The sequence below is a fragment of the Scyliorhinus torazame genome, chromosome 5, assembly GCF_047496885.1.
Source record: "Scyliorhinus torazame isolate Kashiwa2021f chromosome 5, sScyTor2.1, whole genome shotgun sequence".
NCBI classification, from domain to species: domain Eukaryota; kingdom Metazoa; phylum Chordata; class Chondrichthyes; order Carcharhiniformes; family Scyliorhinidae; genus Scyliorhinus; species Scyliorhinus torazame.
Genome location: NC_092711.1, coordinates 288,641,302 through 288,660,242, shown reverse-complemented (window position 1 = coordinate 288,660,242; position 18,941 = coordinate 288,641,302). Strand labels below are relative to the sequence as shown.

The window sequence follows — 18,941 nt, the reverse complement described above, 5'->3', positions numbered from 1 at the left end:
ACAAGCTCAGGATAGTCAGGGTTTTTGTTATTGAATGATTTTTGCTGACAAATGGCTTGTATATGAATATCAATTGAGAGATATTGAAATATTCTGCACTCTCTCACGCTAGGGATGACATCTACCTTGCACATCACAACACTCTCTGTATTTGCTGGGGGTTAAACATCAGATAACACAGAAAGGGGAAAGGTATAGGAAGACGTGCTTGAGAAAAGCGCACGGTGCCACCGCTGTGTTTCCGCTGCTCGGCCACCCGAGCACCTTCGGTCGGCCACCCGCCTCTGGCGGTTGCGGCCTCCCAGATTCGGCTGCAAATGGAGTCGGTGTTTGTGACGGTCGGAACAACGAGTTTCGATCAACTCATCCAGGAGGTGTCATCGGCAAGGACGGCGCGGGTGGGTGGACTCCGAGACTGGGGGAGGGGGGAGTAATGAGGAGTGGAATGAGAGGGCAGGATGGGATTGGGGGAAGTAAGGAGCGAGGAGGAGGCGCAGAAACTGAGTGAGGAGCAATTGCGGAGGCCTGAGGGTGTAAAGGATGAAGCGGGGGTGAAGGGCAAAGTGAGGGACCATGGGGGAGAGGGAGTTGGGCGGGGAGAGGAGTCAGTGAGTGGGGGAGTCTGGGGGTGAGGGAGGAGTTGGGTGAGGGCAGAGTCGGGGTGAGGGTGGAGATGGGGTGAGGGCGGAGTCTGGGGAGTGAGGGCAGAGTCTGGGGGTGAGGGAATGAGGGTGTAGTCTGGGGGTGAGGGTGGCGTCAGGTGTGGGTGGAGTCTGAGGTGAGGGAGTGAGGGCAGAGTGGGGGTGAGGGCAGAGTCTGGGGGTGAGGGCAGAGTGGGAGTGAGGGTAGGGTCTGGGGTGAGGGTGCAGTCTGGGGGTGAGGGCGGAGTCTGGGGGTGAGGGCAGAGTCTGGGGTGAGGGAGTGATAGTGGGAGAGAGGGTGAGGGGTTGGAATAAGGGGATGAGTTAGGGGGAACATGAAGGGTGGTGTGAGAGGGGGTGATGGATAAGGAGGGAACAACGGCAGATAATGGAAGGGATTGGGAAAGATTTGATGGAAGGGGTTGGAGGGGATAAGAGGAAGATGGAGCGGGTGGAAGTGAGATGGGAGGGGGGGTGAGCAGGCGAAATGGGGAGGGAGGGGGATAGGGTGAGTGTTAGAAAGGACAATGTTGGAGGGGGAGGGCCTATGAGTTGGGGTATTGCAGCTTTAGGGGTGGAGTGAAGGGAGGGAGGGTGGAGCGGGAGGGGGTGTGGGGCAGCAGAGTGAGGGGGAGCAGGGAGTTGGGGCGAGGAAGTGTAGGGGAGGTGGGAGTGATGGGGAGGTTAGATGCAGGGGCGGAGTGGGAGTGAAAAGAGGGAATGAGGAGGGGGATTAGGGCAGAGAGGGTGTAAGAGGGGAGGAGTGATTGGGACAGGAGTGGTGGAATGAATGTGATGGTGACGTGGGTGAATTGGGCAGAATGAGGAGGAAATGCAGTCTGGGGAGGTGTGGTGGAGAGTGGCAAGAATGTGGTGAGGGTGGGGAAGAGGCATGGCAGGAGAGGGGAGGGATATTAGGGGTTGGTTTAGCACAGTGGGCTAAGACAGCTGGCTTGTAATGCAGAACAAGACCAGCAGCGCAGGTTCAATTCCCGTTCCAGCTTCCCCCAACAGGCGCCGGAATGTGGCAATTAGGGGCTTTTCACAGTAACTTCATTGAAGCCTACTTGTGACAATAAGCGATTATTATTATTATGGTGGCGGAGAGGGGCAGAGAGGACTATGGTGGAAGAAGCGGACAGGTGTGGCAGGGAGAGGGGGCGAGTGGGGAAGGGGCTTGATGGGAGAGATCGAAGTGGGGCAGATGTAGCAGAGAGTGGGGCTGAAAGCCAAATTAAAGACGTGCTGAATTTTCTCTGTCAGTCCTATGAACTGTTTTCATACATACCTGTTCGAATATCATGCATTTTGAAATTTAAATTGGAATCAAAAATGTAATTTTTAAATTTTGGAGATGTCATCAAATTGTGGCCTGGAGATAATAGTCATTAAGCAACTTTATGCTGTAACTGGAGCATTCCTGGGATATTTTGATAATTCCTCTACAGCACATATAATGAGCCTAGACAAAAGCCTGGTACTTGAAAGTTGGTAAAAGTTATATTATGGGCATATTAAAGATCCCAAGGAGAATTAATTGCCATTCCCTACTGGGCATTGATTCATATGGACATTGATCCTCAAACATTTTGCTCAGTTGCATTTTCATACTGGGCATCTCCTCTTGGAGGGACATCCACCCTTGTCATTCATAGACCTGCTACATAAATGGAATGGGTGTTTGTGCCAGTTTTCAGGCATGATGAACATCTGTGACCCTGAAGTGAGTTATTTTTAAAACTTCAATTGTTGGATCTCGCACCCTCTCGCCACCCCTCATTTGTGAAATTTTTATTCTGTAGTACGCAAATAAGTTGATGTCAGCATGTAACTATCACCTATGTTGGTAACACCCACCTAGAAGGTTGTAGAACAAACGCCACATCATTTTTTGAAGCGGTAATTTAGGCGAGCACTCTCATATAACACTGAGGCAGTGGTTTCTTTTGGATGGCCCGGAACTCCCACCCATCAACAACACCTTTTAGAGAGTACAAACACTTCTTCTCATTCCATCAGGTATGCTTGTCCGTGGGTGGGGTGCAGATCTGGTAGACGGTGTGTTTGCTGACCCCCACCCGGGTTGAAGACTCGCACAGCAGTGGATTCTTGCGGCAGGGAGGATGCCCGCTTTCCATCGGCGTGGTCGCCCCAGGGTGGGAGTGTGGACTGTAGTTGCTGGTCCCCTTCCGGGCTGAAGACTTACTTTCACTCCCCTATTCTCCCATAAACCAGCTGCACGGGAGTCTCCCGTGACAGGCACAAGCCCATCCACAGTGCCCCATCCTCCTGTGCCGCAATCCTCCCCCTCCCACTGTGTCCCTTGCTCTCTCCTTCCTTTCCTCACTGATCTGCTTACCTTTATGGGGGGAGAGTACGTTATACCACCTCACTCTTCCACCCCACCCCAGCCTATTTACGATTGCTGACACGACAAAGTCCACATCGGGGCAGGTGTGGCACTTGCCCTAAACGCCACTCCATCTACATGCGGGGGTGGTGGCCTCCTCGGCCTCCACTGTCCCCGCAGCCCCGCCACCATTCTGGGGGCTCACCCGCAAGCTGGGGGTTAAGTACTATGCTCACCCCACCATGACCACAGAGGCAATAGACCGGGCCGTCAGCCCCTTGGCCATTGTGGCTGCCTCTCGCATGTAAGGCAATGCCGTGTTTTTCCTGAGGTCTGAGCGGGAAGTCCACCTCGCCCTTGAAAAGGGGCTCACGGTGGGCGGGGCCTACGTGACGATGGACCCTCTTGAGTCCACCGAGAGTGTCATACTATTGAACGTCCCGCCCTATCTCCCTACGGAGATCATACATAGATTCATAGAATTTACAGTGCAGAAGGAGGCCCATCGAGTGCACCGGCTCTTGGAAAGAGCAACCTACTTAAGCCCACGCCTCCCCTGATCCCAGTAACCACAGCTAACCTTTTTGGAGACTTAGGGCAATTTATCATGGCCAATCCACCTAACTTGCACATTTTTGGACTGTGGGAGGAAGCCGGAGTACCCAGAGGAAACCCACGCAGACACGGGGAGAACGTGCACACTCTGCACAGACAGTGACCGAGCCGGGAATCAAACCTGGCACCCTGGAACTGTGAAGCAACTACTACCGTGCCGCCCCAGATCCACCTCCAACTACTGGGGGAGGTGCGATATGAGGTGGCGGCGCTACCGTTCGGCTTGAAGGATGGCACATCTACTTCCGGCACCAGGCTTTTGTCCGCCTGGCTCAGGAGGAGGTATTAGAGAGGGGATTGGAAGTCTCCCATCAAGTCTGCAGATGGCGTACAGCGCCATGCCTGCAAGAAGGTGAGGCACATGTGGAAGAATTGCCCCACCTCCAAAGCTGCCGTGGCCACTAAGGTGGCTGCAGCTGGCACTGCTGCCCCCTTTCCCACCACCACCCTCAAACGGGGGTAGGCCACGCCAATGCCTACTGACACCACAGCCACCGGTATGGAGGAGGGAAGGCGTCCGCAAGACCCAGAAAAGACGAGGTGGGGGTTGGGTTCAGACACCTCCAACCCTATGCCCCAGAACACCGGCTCTGGAGCTACTAGAACACGCAGACGCCCCACCACATACTGGACCCATTGACGTCTTAGCGTCAGGCACTGGGCCTAGTGTTGCTTCAGCGCAGGACAGCAAGGGTGGTAGCGGTAATGCACACGACCCCGAGCCGGTGAGGAAAGCAACCATGTCACGGCACTGGGGGCAGAGTGCCGAGGGAAATGGGGGCGATGGAGGTTTCCTCGGCGCAGGCCCCCCCTGCCCCGTAAGCGGTGCCACTCCTTGGAGGGGGTGGAAGCATCGTTCACGGTCGCCCCCCCGTCCCGGTACGGAGGGGGTGGTGCTCCGACTCCTGTCTCTCGACACCATACCCCCCACAGGGAAACTTAAAAGGAGAAACATATATTAGCCCCTGAACTGTAGCAGCGCCCCCTCCGCCCCAACCTTCGACGCCGGGCCTCCCAATCTCCATTCTGGAGCTTTTCCAGGAATTGTTCCCGGACCTACCTGGTGGCCTGGGTTGCAGAAGGAGCTGGGTCTGAGCCACCACCTCCCTCTGGCCCGATATCCTGAGAGGAGCCCGCAACGAACCCTTCTGTCGACGATCGGGGGGGGGGTGGGATCAAGGCAGGTCCAGGGCTAGTTGGTGGGTCCGTTCCATCTGCCACACTCAAAGATCGGTCCCAGAAGGCATCTGCCCAGAGGAGGACATCTGCTCGGTGGGGGGCACAGGGATGATTTATAGTCCATCTGTAGCGAGGCAGTGGACTCGCAACATCAGCGCCCCCCCCCCCCAAAACTCGGAACTCCCTGGCATCTATACGTGTAAACCGTGGTCGCAAATGCCGAGTGCAACTAGCCCTCGACTGGTAGACAGATGTGGCGCTGCTTGTTAAGTCTTCCCGCGCCTATGTAAAAGAGGCAGGAGATAATCGAGCAACTTAAATTTCTCCTCGCCGGTTACCAGAGGGTGCTCCATCCGAGCACTAAAAAGGTGACGGCGAATGTGGCACCTTACTGCTGACATTGAGGTGATCACAGCCAGCCTCAACATCAGTGGTAGCAAGGACATGCTCTGCAGGTTCCAGAACATCTCGGTCCTCTGAGACGGGAAGTAAGCTGCGTGCAACCTGTGAGAAACCCACACTGCTCTGAGACACAAAACCACGTGGTCCTGGAGTGGCGAGGGAGGAGGGGGGGGGGGGTCTCTACGTGAGCCATCTGACCTCATATTTAGGTGGGGTAGCTATCTTGTTGGCCCCACATTGTCAGCCGGAGATCTTGGGGGTTAAGGAGCCAGTGCCAGGCCGGTTGCTGCACCCGACAGTTCACGAGGGGGGTGAGGTACTTCACTTTGTGAATGTCTACCCTCCCCAGGCTGGCCAGCAACAGATGACTTCGAGAAGGTGTCCACTCATCTTGGCACCATCGCCCTGGGTGAGTGCATCGTCCGGGGGGATTTTAAACGCACCCTTGGGACAAGGGACTGCCTCGGTACCCAGTGCGGCTCTCGTGCAGTGGTGAAGTTAAGGAACCTGGTCGGATTCTTCGACTTGGTGGACATCTGGCGGACTCTCCGTTCTGACTCCAGCATCTTCACCTTTGTGAGGCCTGGGGTTGGAGCGCCCTGAATCAACTGTCTACATTTCAAGGGCGTACCTGCCCGCATCCCGACGGTCTCTGTGCAGCAGGTGCCGTGCTCGGAAAACCGTCTAGTGTGGGCAAGGCTGGCCTATCTCGCGCTCAGTCGGGGTCTGCATGTTGGCATTTTAACAACCTGCTGCTGGAGGACGATGAGTTTCTGGGCTTGTTTCGTCGCTTCTGGGCCGGCTGGAGAAGGAAGCGGGGAGGTTTTCTCTCCTTGAGGTTATGGTGGGACGTGGGCAAGATTCAGTGCATGCCTTTGTGAGTGGGTCAACAATGAGGCGGAAATCCAGGAGTTGGAGAAGGAGGTGCTCGACCTGGAGTCATCTCTCAGTCAGCCCGCTGAGGACCTTGCCCTGTGGCTGGCCTACAGATAGAAGAAGGGCATGCAGCAGGACCTGCAACTTGTTGGGTCCTGTGGCACATACCTGAGGTCACGGATCCAGATCGTCACGGACATGGACAGCAGCTCCCCCTTCTACTCGCTTGGAAACAAGGCATGGGGTCCGCCAGCAGCTCCTTATGCTGCTGCCCGACTACAGGCCTGTCATCTCGGACCCTGTGGATATCAGGGACCGAACCCAAAGCTTCTACAGTGCCCTCTTCTCCCCGAATCAGTCCAGTGAGGATCCTTGTAGAGTTTTGTGGGAGGACCTACTGCAGGATGGCCCAGAGGGCACTGGGAGGCTTGATGCCTCTAAACCTGGAGGAGCTGATGTGCCTGTGTTTCCAAGTGACGACCTTCCGGCTTCAGACCTTGCAGTGATATCTTTACATTGAGCCCCCTTCACGATGTTGTGCCCTGGCGACTCATTTCTTCAGCCAGGTGCACAACCTAAATTATGACATGCAGCTCTATTCATAGAACTGCGGGGTCTTCGTTACCCCTGCAGGTGCAGCCCGTGTTTTACCAGGACCATCTCAAAGTTTGGAGCATGGTCGCCTCGAGCCATAGCCCTCCCCCATCAGTAGTGATGGCTGTCAAGAGGGAGCTGCTACTCAGGAATCCGCACCTCCACCAATACCATTTTGAGTGGCTGGTGGAGGAGCGGACTGTGGCTGCTGGGCTGACTAGGATCGGGGACGTGCAGGGTAGCGGAGGAGTGGGCTTGATGACACTCCACGAGTTAGCACAATGTGCGACAGTGGACATCCGGCTTGCAGCCGATGCCATCCGAGGCTTCAGAACGGTCATACTCGGACCCGATGGCACTCACGGTCTAGAGGTCGCACAGGTGTGTGGTGGTCTCCCGTCTGAGCGAACCTCTGCTGAGAGGGAATTCCTCATTGGCTCTAAGCCCTGAAACCTTCCTCAGAGGCAGGTGCCCCACAATCCTAGCTGCCTCGTGAAAATGGCCTCCGTTCCTTTTCTTTTTTCTTTCTTCTAAATTTAGAGTACCCAATTCATTTTTCCCAATTAAGGGGCAATTTAGCGTGGCCAATCCACCTAGCCTGCACATCTTTGGGTTGTGGGGGTGAAACCCACGCAAACACGGGGAGAATGTGCAAACTCCACACGGACAGTGAACCAGAGCCGGGATTGAACCTGGGACCTCGGCGCCGTGAGGTAGCAGGGCTAGCCCACTGTGCCACTGTGCTGCCCCCTCCGTTCCTTTTCAAACTGCACGTATTCTGTACAGGCTGCTGCTGCACATCCTTCACCTTATCCTTGCCCGTCGCCCGGACACTCCAAGACGTGCCTTGTTGCCAGCCAGCGGCTGAGGTCCCCACTGGAGATCCCTCTATGGAGGAGACCTCCCCCTCAATCTTGGGAATGTGGGGTGGAGGGGGATGTATGCAGCAGTGCCGTATAATCACTGATTGCATCGGATCATGGACTCCCAAGAGCAGCCTTGTGGAGTCCATGGTCCATGTTACATGTTATGGGCTGCACTCCCTTTTTAGTTTTCCAGAAAAATTTTGTTGAGGTTTTGTTTGCACTTCAACCCCACACTCCTGATCTGCAGGCACCCGGTGCGGAGAAGGCAGAGGACCTCCTTGTGATTTGGGCCTGCTCACCATTTATAGGTCCAGGCAGCAGACGACTTGAGGGGGTCGTCCGACCAGACTGTCTGCCCCTCTTCTGTGGCTTTATTTGCAGCCGGGTGTCCCTGGAAATGGAGCATGCGGTGTCCATAGGCACCATCTAGGCCTTCCCTGCCCGGTTGATACCGCAGGGGTGGAGTGCTTTATTGACTCCTTTAATTGCACTCTCATTTGATGTTTTTAAGTTTCCGTTGATCTTTGTTGCGTTCATGGCAGTGCCCCTATCAGGAGCGGCCCTTTTTGCTTTATCCTAAGTTTGTTTCCTTTCTTATAATTGGTTGACCTAAAAAGAGTTGGCAAATCCACCTAACCTACACATCTTTGGAGTTCTCCAGGCGAGGACCAACACTTCCCAATTAACAACACCAAAAACTGCTCATTTGTCTGATTGTTGTTTGCAGAATGTTGAATTCAAGATGGCTACCACATTTCTCTGCATGACAATAGTCACTGCACTTGAAAGTATTTCAAAGATTTTGGCCAAGGAAGGAATGGGATTCAGGGAATGAAAAGCAGATCACTTAGAGACCCCACTGGGAACATTTGCTAAGGCTGATCACAATTCGTGTGCCACCTCATTCTGGGTTCTATCAGTAATCAATTAAGCATTCACTCTAGAATAATTCCCGATTTTTAAAAATTTATTTTCAGTCGCAGCCTTTCCAGAGGAAATCAGAAACCATTCTGATATCCAAGTATATTACGTCCACTTACTAAGATCCTTTGTCACACCTTCAAAGAAAATCAATAAATAGGTTGCATTGGCCTTCATTAATCCAAATTAGCTATTGTTTATCATTTTATTTATATCCAGGTGCTGCACAATCTTAATACTGGCCTCCATAGCCTTACTAATTATGAATGTTGAACTCTCTGGTCTCTATTTTCTGAGTTATCTTTGCTACCTTTTTTAATCCCTTTTATCTGCTACCTCAGATTCACCTGAGGAAGGAGCAGCGCTCCGAAAGCTAGTGACATCGAAACAAACCTGTTGGACTTTAACCTGGTGTTGTAAGACTTCGTACTGACCTTTTTTTAAATGGGAAGAACATCTGGTCCTCTGGCATCTCTCCTGTATTCAGTGATTTCTGCAAGATTTGTGCCAGAGTTCTGGCAGTTTTCTCCTTTAGTTCTTTAAGAATCATTAGATGCATCTTTTACAACCCATAAGACTTATTAATCTTGTGTTTGCACAACTGCTCCACTGAATTAATGTAGGATCTGCCCCATTATTGTAATATTGGGTTATTGCTGATTCTTATCCTGTTCAGATTTGTTGGCCTTCTTCCCATATCACTTTATTGTTCACCCTTAGATTCTTCAAGATTTGGGCTACAGGAAGCTGATACTTCAGATTGGCCGGGGCTCTGTTGAACCAAAGCCTTTACTTGGATCAGATTTTACTCGTGAGGTTTATAGGTTCAAGGATTCAATAGCAGGTGACATACAGAATTCCGCACTCGTTATTAGTCATGCTGGTGAGTGTTCATCTCCAGTGAGTGTTGATTCTGTGTGTTAATAAGAAAGAAAAAAGAGTTGCACTTATAAAGTGCCTTTCATGACCAAAGCACTTTACATACATTGAAGTACTTGTTGAAGTGTAAACGTGCTCGAAATGTGGCAGCCAATTTGCTCAAGGCAAACTCCCACAAACAGCAATATGATAATAAAAGCAAAATATTTCAAATGCTGGAGATCAGAAATAAAACCAGGAAGTGCTGAAAATTTCAGCAGGTATGGCAGCATCTACGGCGAGAGAAGAAGTGATAATGTCTTGAGGTCAATATGATGGCTGTCTAAGGAAAAGGGAGGTGTAATGAAGCATAAATCCTCTGTTGATGACTCGGTAATGTAAATATAATGTCTTCTGGTGCTTCTTCCAAATCCCTGACCCTTACTGCCTAGAAATACAAAGGCAGCAGGCATATGAGAACACAACCACCTGCATGTTCCCTCCAAGTCACATACCATCCTGACGTGGCAATATATTGCTGTCCTTCACAGTTACTGTGACTCCCTTTCAGCAAGTGTCTCCGGATAATGAACAGGAAACCTGGCAGATTTTCCTTTGCTTAGCCAAGCAGCACTAAAGCTAATTATAATGCTCCAACTACTATTGTGCACGAGATCAGCTAACAGCACAGACTGGAGATGGAATCTGTGACCTGTACTCGCTCATTTAACTCGCCAGATAAATTCAATAAACATTCGAGAGAGAAACTCAGTGTTCAGGGTAAAAATTGTAATAATGGAATTTAACCATCATTCAGCTATTAATTTAAAATATAATGCCATTATTTTCTTGCAATTGTTACTCAGGCTTGTGGTAATTCCATAGAATTTTCAGCATAGAAACTAGTCATTTTGTCCAGCTGATCCATGCCTGTGTTTATACACTGCATGAGACTATTTCAACCCTGCCCTCCTATCCCTCAAATCCCTTCTCCCTCATGCAGGCCTCAGGCCTCCCCTTATATGTGTCGATTCTCTATGCTTGAACAGCAAGTTTCAGGTTTTCGCCATTGTGTGGAAGAAACTCCTTGTAAATTCTTCATTTGTTCTGTTACTGGTTATCTTATTTTTATCCCCCTTTGTTCTAGATTCACCCACGTATGGAAATGGTTTCTCCACATCTATGCTGTCGAACCCATTCATGTTTTTAAAAACCTTTATCCTGTAGATATTACCTCCCGACATTACCTCCCTGCTTTAATATTCTGTTCCTCTAGAACTAGGTACTTTGTTTGAATACCTTTGAGTCAGCAACACACAATGCACTTATTATTTGCGTCCTGTTTGATGCCCAATTTTAGCAAAAAAAAAAATCACAATTGTCTCCTAGATTATATGTTTCTGATACTATCTGCTGCCTCAATGACAACACCATCATGGATTAATTTAAAAGTATTTCCAGCAGAAGGTGTCGTGTTGTGTGTTCCGATACACAAACGAACCAACACGTTTGTGGATGGTACAACTCTGTTTTATTATTCTGTACAATAATAACTATTAACTTCTGGCTATGGTTCGTACTTCACCAGCTAACCTGTGGACCCAGCCCTAGCACTATCTTTGTGAGGCACTCAGCACATGGTGTATGTCTGAGTGGCACGCTGTGAGCTCTGTGTTCTGAGCTATCTCCTGGTAGAATGAGCGGGAACTGTGGTGTTCCCTGTTTTATAGTGCGTGTGCTCTCACTGGTGATTGGCTGCGATGTGTGTGTGTGTTGGTTGGTCCATCTACCTGTCCATCAGTGTGTGTGTGTGATTGCACCATGATATGTTAATATGGATATCATGACATCCCCCCTTTTCACAAAGATATGTGCCTACATGGTAATAAATATTGGTGTGTACTGAGTGCATCTGAGTATGTGTGTGCAATATTTACAACATGTACATGAGGCTAAAATATATACATAGGAAGCTGTCAGGTGCAACAGAGCAACGAGGGTGGTGGGCACGGGAGCAATAGGTCAGAAGGTGAGAGCATTGAGGGAGAACTAGAGAATAGGGACAGTGGGGCTCTGAGGCAGAGCAGACAGGGAGAAGTTGCTGAACACAGCGGGTCTGAAGTGCATATGTTTTAATGCAAGAAGTATTACGGGTCAGGCAGATGAACTTAGAGCTTGGATTAGTACTTGGAATTATGATGTTGTTGCCATTACAGAGACCTGGTTGAGGGAAGGGCAGGATTGGCAGCTAAAAGTTCCAGGATTTAGATGTTCCAGGCGGGATAGAGGGGGATGTAAAAGGGGAGGCGGAGTTGCGCTACTGGTTAGGGAGAATATCACAGCTGTACTGCGGGAGGACACCTCAGAGGGCAGTGAGGCTATATGGGTAGAGATCAGGAATAAGAAGGGTGCAGTCACAATGTTGGGGTTTACTACAGGCCTCCCAACAGCCAGCGGGAGATAGAGGAGCAGATAGGTAGACAGATTTTGGAAAAGAGTAAAAACAACAGGGTTGTGGTGATGGGAGACTTCAACTTCCCCAATATTGACTGGGACTCACTTAGTGCCAGGGGCTTAGACGGGGCGGAGTTTGTAAGGAGCATCCAGGAGGGCTTCTTAAAACAATATGTAGACAGTCCAACTAGGGAAGGGGCGGTACTGGACCTGGTATTGGGGAATGAGCCCGGCCAGGTGGTAGATGTTTCAGTAGGGGAGCATTTCGGTAACAGTGACCACAATTCAGTAAGTTTTAAAGTACTGGTGGACAAGGATAAGAGTGGTCCTAGGATGAATGTGCTAAATTGGGGGAAGGCTAATTATAACAATATTAGGTGGGAACTGAAGAACATAGATTGGGGGCGGATGTTTGAGGGCAAATCAACATCTGACATGTGGGAGGCTTTCAAGTGTCAGTTGAAAGGAATTCAGGACCGGCATGTTCCTGTGAGGAAGAAGGATAAATACGGCAATTTTCGGGAACCTTGGATAACGAGAGATATTGTAGGCCTCGTCAAAAAGAAAAAGGAGGCATTTGTCAGGGCTAAAAGGCTGGGAACAGACGAAGCCTGCGTGGAATATAAGGAAAGTAGGAAGGAACTTAAGCAAGGAGTCAGGAGGGCTAGAAGGGGTCACGAAAAGTCATTGGCAAATAGGGTTAAGGAAAATCCCACGGCTTTTTACACGTACATAAAAAGCAAGAGGGTAGCCAGGGAAAGGGTTGGCCCACTGAAGGATAGGCAAGGGAATCTATGTGTGGAGCCAGAGGAAATGGGCGAGGTACTAAATTAATACTTTGCATCAGTATTCACCAAAGAGAAGAAATTGGTAGATGTTGAGTCTGGAGAAGGGTGTGTAGATAGCCTGGGTCACATTGAGATCCAAAAAGACGAGGTGTTGGGTGTCTTAAAAAATATTAAGGTAGATAAGTCCCCAGGGCCTGATGGGATCTACCCCAGAATACTGAAGGAGGCTGGAGAGGAAATTGCTGAGGCCTTGACAGAAATCTTTGGATCCTCACTGTCTTCAGGGGATGTCCCGGAGGACTGGAGAATAGCCAATGTTGTTCTTCTGTTTAAGAAGGGTAGCAAGGATAATCCAGGGAACTACAGGCCGGTGAGCCTTACTTCAGTGGTAGGGAAATTACTGGAGAGAATTCTTCGAGACAGGATCTACTCCCATTTGGAAGCAAATGGACGTATTAGTGAGAGGCAGCATGGTTTTGTGAAGGGGAGGTCGTGTCTCACTAACTTGATAGAGTTTTTCGAGGAGGTCACTAAGATGATTGATGCAGGTAGGGCAGTGGATATAGTCTATATGGACTTCAGTAAGGCCTTTGACAAGGTCCCTCATGGTAGACTAGTACAAAAGGTGAAGTCACACGGGATCAGGGGTGAGCTGGCACGGTGGATACAGAACTGGCTAGGTCATAGAAGGCAGAGAGTAGCAATGGAAGGATGCTTTTCTAATTGGAGGGCTGTGACCAGTGGTGTTCCACAGGGATCAGTGCTGGGACCTTTGCTGTTTGTAGTATATATAAATGATTTGGAGGAAAATGTAACTGGTCTGATTAGTAAGTTTGCAGATGACACAAAGGTTGGTGGAATTGCGGATAGCTATGAGGACTGTCAGAGGATACAGCAGGATTTAGATTGTTTGGAGACTTGGGCGGAGAGATGGCAGATGGCGTTTAATCCGGACAAATGTGAGGTAATGCATTTTGGAAGGTCTAATGCAGGTAGGTGAATATACAGTGAATGGTAGAACCCTCAAGAGTATTGAGAGTCAAAGAGATCTAGGAGTACAGGTCGACAGGTCACTGAAAGGGGCAACACAGGTGGAGAAGGTAGTCAAGAAGTCATACGGCATGCTTGCCTTCATTGGCCGGGGCATTGAGTATAAGAATTAGCAAGTCATGTTGCAGCTGTATAGAACCTTAGTTAGGCCACACTTGGAGTTTAGTGTTCAATTCTGGTCGCCACACTACCAGAAGGATGTGGAGACTTGAGAGAGGGTGCAGAAGAGATTTACCAGAATGTTGCCTGGTATGGAGGGCATTAGCTATGAGGAGCGGTTGAATAAACTTGGTTTGTTCTCACTGGAACGAAGGAGGTTGAGGGACGACCTGATAGAGATCTACAAAATTATGAGGGGCATAGACAGAGTGGATAGTCAGAGGCTTTTCCCCGGGGTAGAGGGGTCAATTACTAGGGGGCATAGGTTTAAGGTGAGAGGGGCAAGGTTTAGAGTAGATGTACGAGGCAAGTTTTTTACGCAGAGGGTAGTGGGTGCCTGGAACTCGCTACCGGAGGAGGTGGTGGAAGCAGGGACGATAGTGACATTTAAGGGGCATCTTAACAAATACATTAATAGGATGGGAATAGAGGGATACGGACCCAGGAAGTGTAGAAGATTGTAGTTTAGTCGGGCAGCATGGTCGTCACGGGCTTGGAGGGCCGAAGGGCCTGTTCCTGTGCTGTACATTTCTTTGTTCTTGTTCTTTGAGGTTGTACCACAAACAAAACAAGTGCAATCATCAAATATCGAAAAAGAACTCCTGGAACGACAAGAAAGAAACACGTTAACATTATTGCACAACAAGTCAGTGAGTCCAATGTGCAGACAGGCTCAGAAGTTCAGTTTATTAGGTGGGCGACGAATTCGGGTTGACCGCTTCAAGGGTGGGTCAGGATCCACCGGCTGAGGAATGGGCCTGGCCACGGGCAAGAGAGAAGTAGGCAGAGTGGCAGGAAGCTCCACGAAGTCGACATCAGGGACAGCAGGAGGGTGTGGCACCGGTGCATGATCACGTAGCGAGCGCGGAAGCAGCCGAAGGGCCCGGCGATTACGCCGGCGAATGGAGCCATCAGGCATGCGAACCAGGAACGAGCGGGGAGCCACGCAGCGGTTGCCGACCAGCCACCCGTTGTCTCCAGGCGCCAGGGCAGGAAGATCAGTTGCCCGAGTGTCATGTGCCACCTTCTGCTGAGCACGCTGCTGTTGCATCCTTTGCAGTACTGGAGCATGGTCGGGTTTAGGAACATGAATGGACGGCACAGTGGTCCTGAGGGTGCGACCCATCAACAGCTGGGCTGGCGAGAGACCTGTGGACAGTGGGGCCGAGCGATAGGCCAGCAGGGCTAAACAGAAGTCAGATCCGGCATCAGCAGCCTTGCAGAGGAGCCGCTTCACGATAGACTCCCTTTTCCGCTTTGCCATTCGACTGGGGATGCAAAGGGCTGGAGGTCACGTGTGTGAAGCCGTATGAAGCGGCAAAAGAAGACCATTCTTGGCTCGCAAAACAGGGCCCGTTGTCTGACATGACGGCAAGCGGAATGCCATGGCGAGCGAAGGTTTCTTTGCATGCTCTGATGACAGCTGATGATGTCAAGTCGTGCAGGCGTATGACCTCCGGATAATTGGAAAAATAGTCAATTATAATGACGTAGTCCCTGCCGAGCGCATGAAAGAGGTCCACACCCACCTTTGCCCAGGGGGACGTTACCAACTCATGGGGCTGAAGTGTCTCAGGGGGTTGCGCCGGCTGAAACCCTTGGCAGGTGGTGCAATTGAGCACCATGTTGGCGATGTCATTGCTGATGCCTGGCCAGTACACAGCTTCTCGGGCCCTCCGCCTGCACTTTTCAACCCTGAGATTGCCTTCGTGCAATTGTTCGAGGACAAGCCGGTGCATGCTGTGTGGGATCACAATCCGGTCCAACTTTAGGAGGACACCATCAATGACAGCCAAGTTGTCCCGGACATTGTAGAATTGTGGGCACTGCCCTTGAGCCACCCTTCCGTCATGTGGCGCATCACACGTTGTAGAAGGGGGTCAGCCGCAGTCTCACGGCGAATGTGGGCCAGACGTGCATCAGTAGGCGGCAGATTGGCCGATGTGAAGGCTACGTGTGCGTCGACCTGACAAACGAACCCCTCCGATTTGGGTGTGCCCACTGCTCTGGACAGGGCATCCGCGATGATGAGGTCCTTTCCCGGGTTGTAGACAAGTTGGAAGTCGTACCTCCGGAGCTTGAGCAGAATGCGCGGGAGGTGAGGGGTCATCTCGTTGAGGTCCTTCTGAATGATGCCGACCAGGGGGCGATGGTCAGTCTCCACAGTGAACTGCGGAAGACCATACACATAGTCATGGAATTTATCGATGCCGGTTAACAAACCCAGGCACTCCTTTTCAATCTGCGCATAGTGCTGTTCTGTGGGGGTCATGGCCTGCGAGGCATAGGGGACCGGGGCCCATGGTGCAGTGTCGTCCCGTTGCAGGAGTACCGCCCCAATGCCGGACTGGCTGGCATCCGTCGAGATCTTTGTGTCCCGAGTAGTGTCGAAGAACGCCAATACAGGGGCGGTGGTGAGCTTGATCTTGAGCTCCTCCCATTCCTTCTGGTGTGCGGGCAGCCACTGGAATTACGTAGTCTTCTTGACCAGGTGGCGAAGAGCCGTTGTGTGCGAGGCAAGGTTAAACTTCCCCAGGAAGTTGACCATCCCGAGAAACCGTAGCACTGCCTTTTTGTCTGCCGGCTGCGGCGTGGCTGCAATAGCTGCCACTTTGTCCGCATCCGGACGCACCCCTAACCGGGATATGTGGTCCCCCAGAAACTTTAGCTCAGTTTGGCCAAAAGAACACAAGGCTCGGTTGAGGCGCAGGCCATGATCTTGTAACCGTGCAAAGACACGCTGGAGACGACTGATGTGCTCCTGTGGTGTGGTGGACCAGATGATGACGTCGTCAACATAGACGCGCACCCCTTCGATGCCCTCCATCATCTGTTCCATGATGCAATGAAACACCTCAGGTGCCGAGATGATGCCAAACGGCATCCTATTGTAGCAGTATCTGCCAAAGGGAGTGTTGAAAGTGCACTCCTGCTGGACTGATCCAGCTGAATCTGCCAAAAACCCTTTGAGGCATCAAGCTTGGTGAAAATTTTAGCCCGGGCCATTTCGCTCGTGATTTCTTCCCGTTTGGGTATGGGGTAGTGTTCCCTCATGATGTTATTGTTCAGGTCTTTCGGGTCGATGATCCGGAGCTCGCCAAAGGGCTTTTTTACGCACACCATGGAGCTGACCCATGGCGTTGGCTCCGTGACCCAGGAAAGCACTCCTTGGTCCTGCAGATCCTGCAGCTGCTGCTTGAGGCGGTCCTTGAGTGGTGCTGGGACTCTACGAGGTGCGTGAATGACCAGGGTGGCGTCCGGTTTGAGCCGTATTCTGTAAGTGTAGGGCAGTGTGCCCATGCCCTTGAAACTTCCTGGTTGTGGGCGAGGAGCGAGTGGAGCTGCGCCCTAAAGTCTGCATCCGGGAAGTCGGACATGCCTTCTGGAGACAGAGTGTGTACCCGCTGAACGAGGTGGAGGATCTTGCATGCCTGTGCGCCTAACAGAGAGTCCTTCGAGGATCCAACTATCTCAAAAGACAGTGTGGCTGTGTATGAATTGTGTGCAACCTCGAGCTGGCAGGACCCCATGGCCGGGATGATGTTCCCGTTGTAATTGACCAGCTGACAGTGGGATGGCCGAATCGGTGATTTGACCTTCAAGGTGTGGAAGGCTGACCATGCAATGAGATTGGCGGAGGTACCAGTGTCTAAGCGGAATGCGATTGGTGATCGGTTGACCGTTAGGGTGGCACACCATTCATCACCCGGATTAATGCTGTGCACTGGCATCGGCTGGTGGGTCGTACCTGGGGACATCCGGTTCCTGTCTATTACCACAACGCGGAAGGGTTCCCGGTCGTCGGTATCACCGGTCTGCACGAGGATATGACTCGGTGTATGGGAGCTGAATGGCCCTCACGTCCCTGCGAGGCTGGCGGAATTGGGGAGAGTTGGCAGGTTGAACTGCTCTACAGCACAGCAGACAGCGTAGTGGCCCATCCTACCACAGCGGAGGCATTGTCGCGTTTTGGCTGGACATTGCCGCTTTAAGTGTGCGGATCCACAGTTGCCGCACGTCGTGACGTCATGGCGTTCGTTGCGCCACCGCGCATGCACGGTGCGGTCCTGCGTAGAGTGCGCCTGCGCATCACGTCTCTCTGCGTCAACGTCCCTTTTGGCGCGTACAAGCGCGGGTGGCCTCGAAAAGCGCGCGAAATGGCCGCCCTCGTCCGGGCCGCGGGGAACTCGATCAACTGGACCCGCTCGGCCTCCTAGGGCCCCTGCCGTGTCGATTCGGCCGCCTGGAATTGGGAGTACCGGCTGGTCGCGTTTTCGTGGAGGACGCAGGTTTCGATGGCGGTGGCTAGGGTGAGGCGCTTTATTTTGAGGAGCTGGTGGCGTAGGGTGTCCGAGGTGACCCCAAAAACTATCTGATCCCGAATCATGGAGTCGGAGGTGGCCTCATAGCCGCAGGACTGCGCGAGGATACGGAGGTGTGTCAAATAAGATTGAAAAGGCTCATCCTTACCCTGCAGGCGCTGCTGGAAGAGGTACCTCTCGAAGCTCTCATTCACTTCCACGCTGAAGTGTTCCTCAAATTTTAGAAGGACCGACTTGTACTTCGTCTTGTCCTCGCCTTCTGCGAATGCCAGGGAGTTGTAGATGTGGATGGCGTGTTGCCCCGCCGTGGAGAGGAGGAGGGCGATCTTCCTGGTGTCCGATGCATTCTCGCTGTCTGTGGCTTCTAGGAAGAGCTGGAAGCGCTGTTTACACAGTTTCCAGTTGACGCCGAGATTTCCAGCGATTTGGAGCGGCTGCGGCGGGCTGATGGCAGGATGGCGGATCTCTGAAGAGGTGCAGGTAGGTCTCACAGTCACTGGCGAGTTTCCAGACTTGGTATCATGTCGTGTTGGGTGTTCCGATACACAAACGAACCAACACGGTTGTGGATGGTCCAACTCTGTTTTATTATTCTGTACAATAATAACTATTAACTTCTGGCTGTGGTTCGTACTTCACCAGCTAACCTGTGGACCCAGCCCTAGCACTATCTTAGTGAGGCACTCATCACATGGTGTATGTCTGAGTGGCACGCTGTGAGCTCTGTGTTCTGAGCTATCTCCTGGTAGAATGAGCGGGAACTGTGGTGTTACCTGTTTTATAGTGCGTGGGCTCTCACTGGTGATTGGCTGCGATGTTGTATGTATGTTGGTTGGTCCATCTACCTGTCCATCAGTGTGTGTGTG

General features: G+C 51.6%; 1 protein-coding gene across 1 annotated transcript in view; it reads left to right on the top strand.

The window, feature by feature from the left end:
• The first annotated feature begins 236 nt into the window (after positions 1-236).
• The window catches only part of alg13 (ALG13 UDP-N-acetylglucosaminyltransferase subunit), a 137,363-nt gene continuing 118,658 nt past the window's right edge, over positions 237-18,941 (top strand). The window contains exons 1-2 of the mRNA XM_072501533.1: positions 237-398; positions 9,165-9,327. Of these exons, the coding sequence (XP_072357634.1) occupies positions 318-398; positions 9,165-9,327 (244 nt within the window). The 5' untranslated portion in view covers positions 237-317. The remainder of the gene's footprint in view (positions 399-9,164; positions 9,328-18,941) is intronic.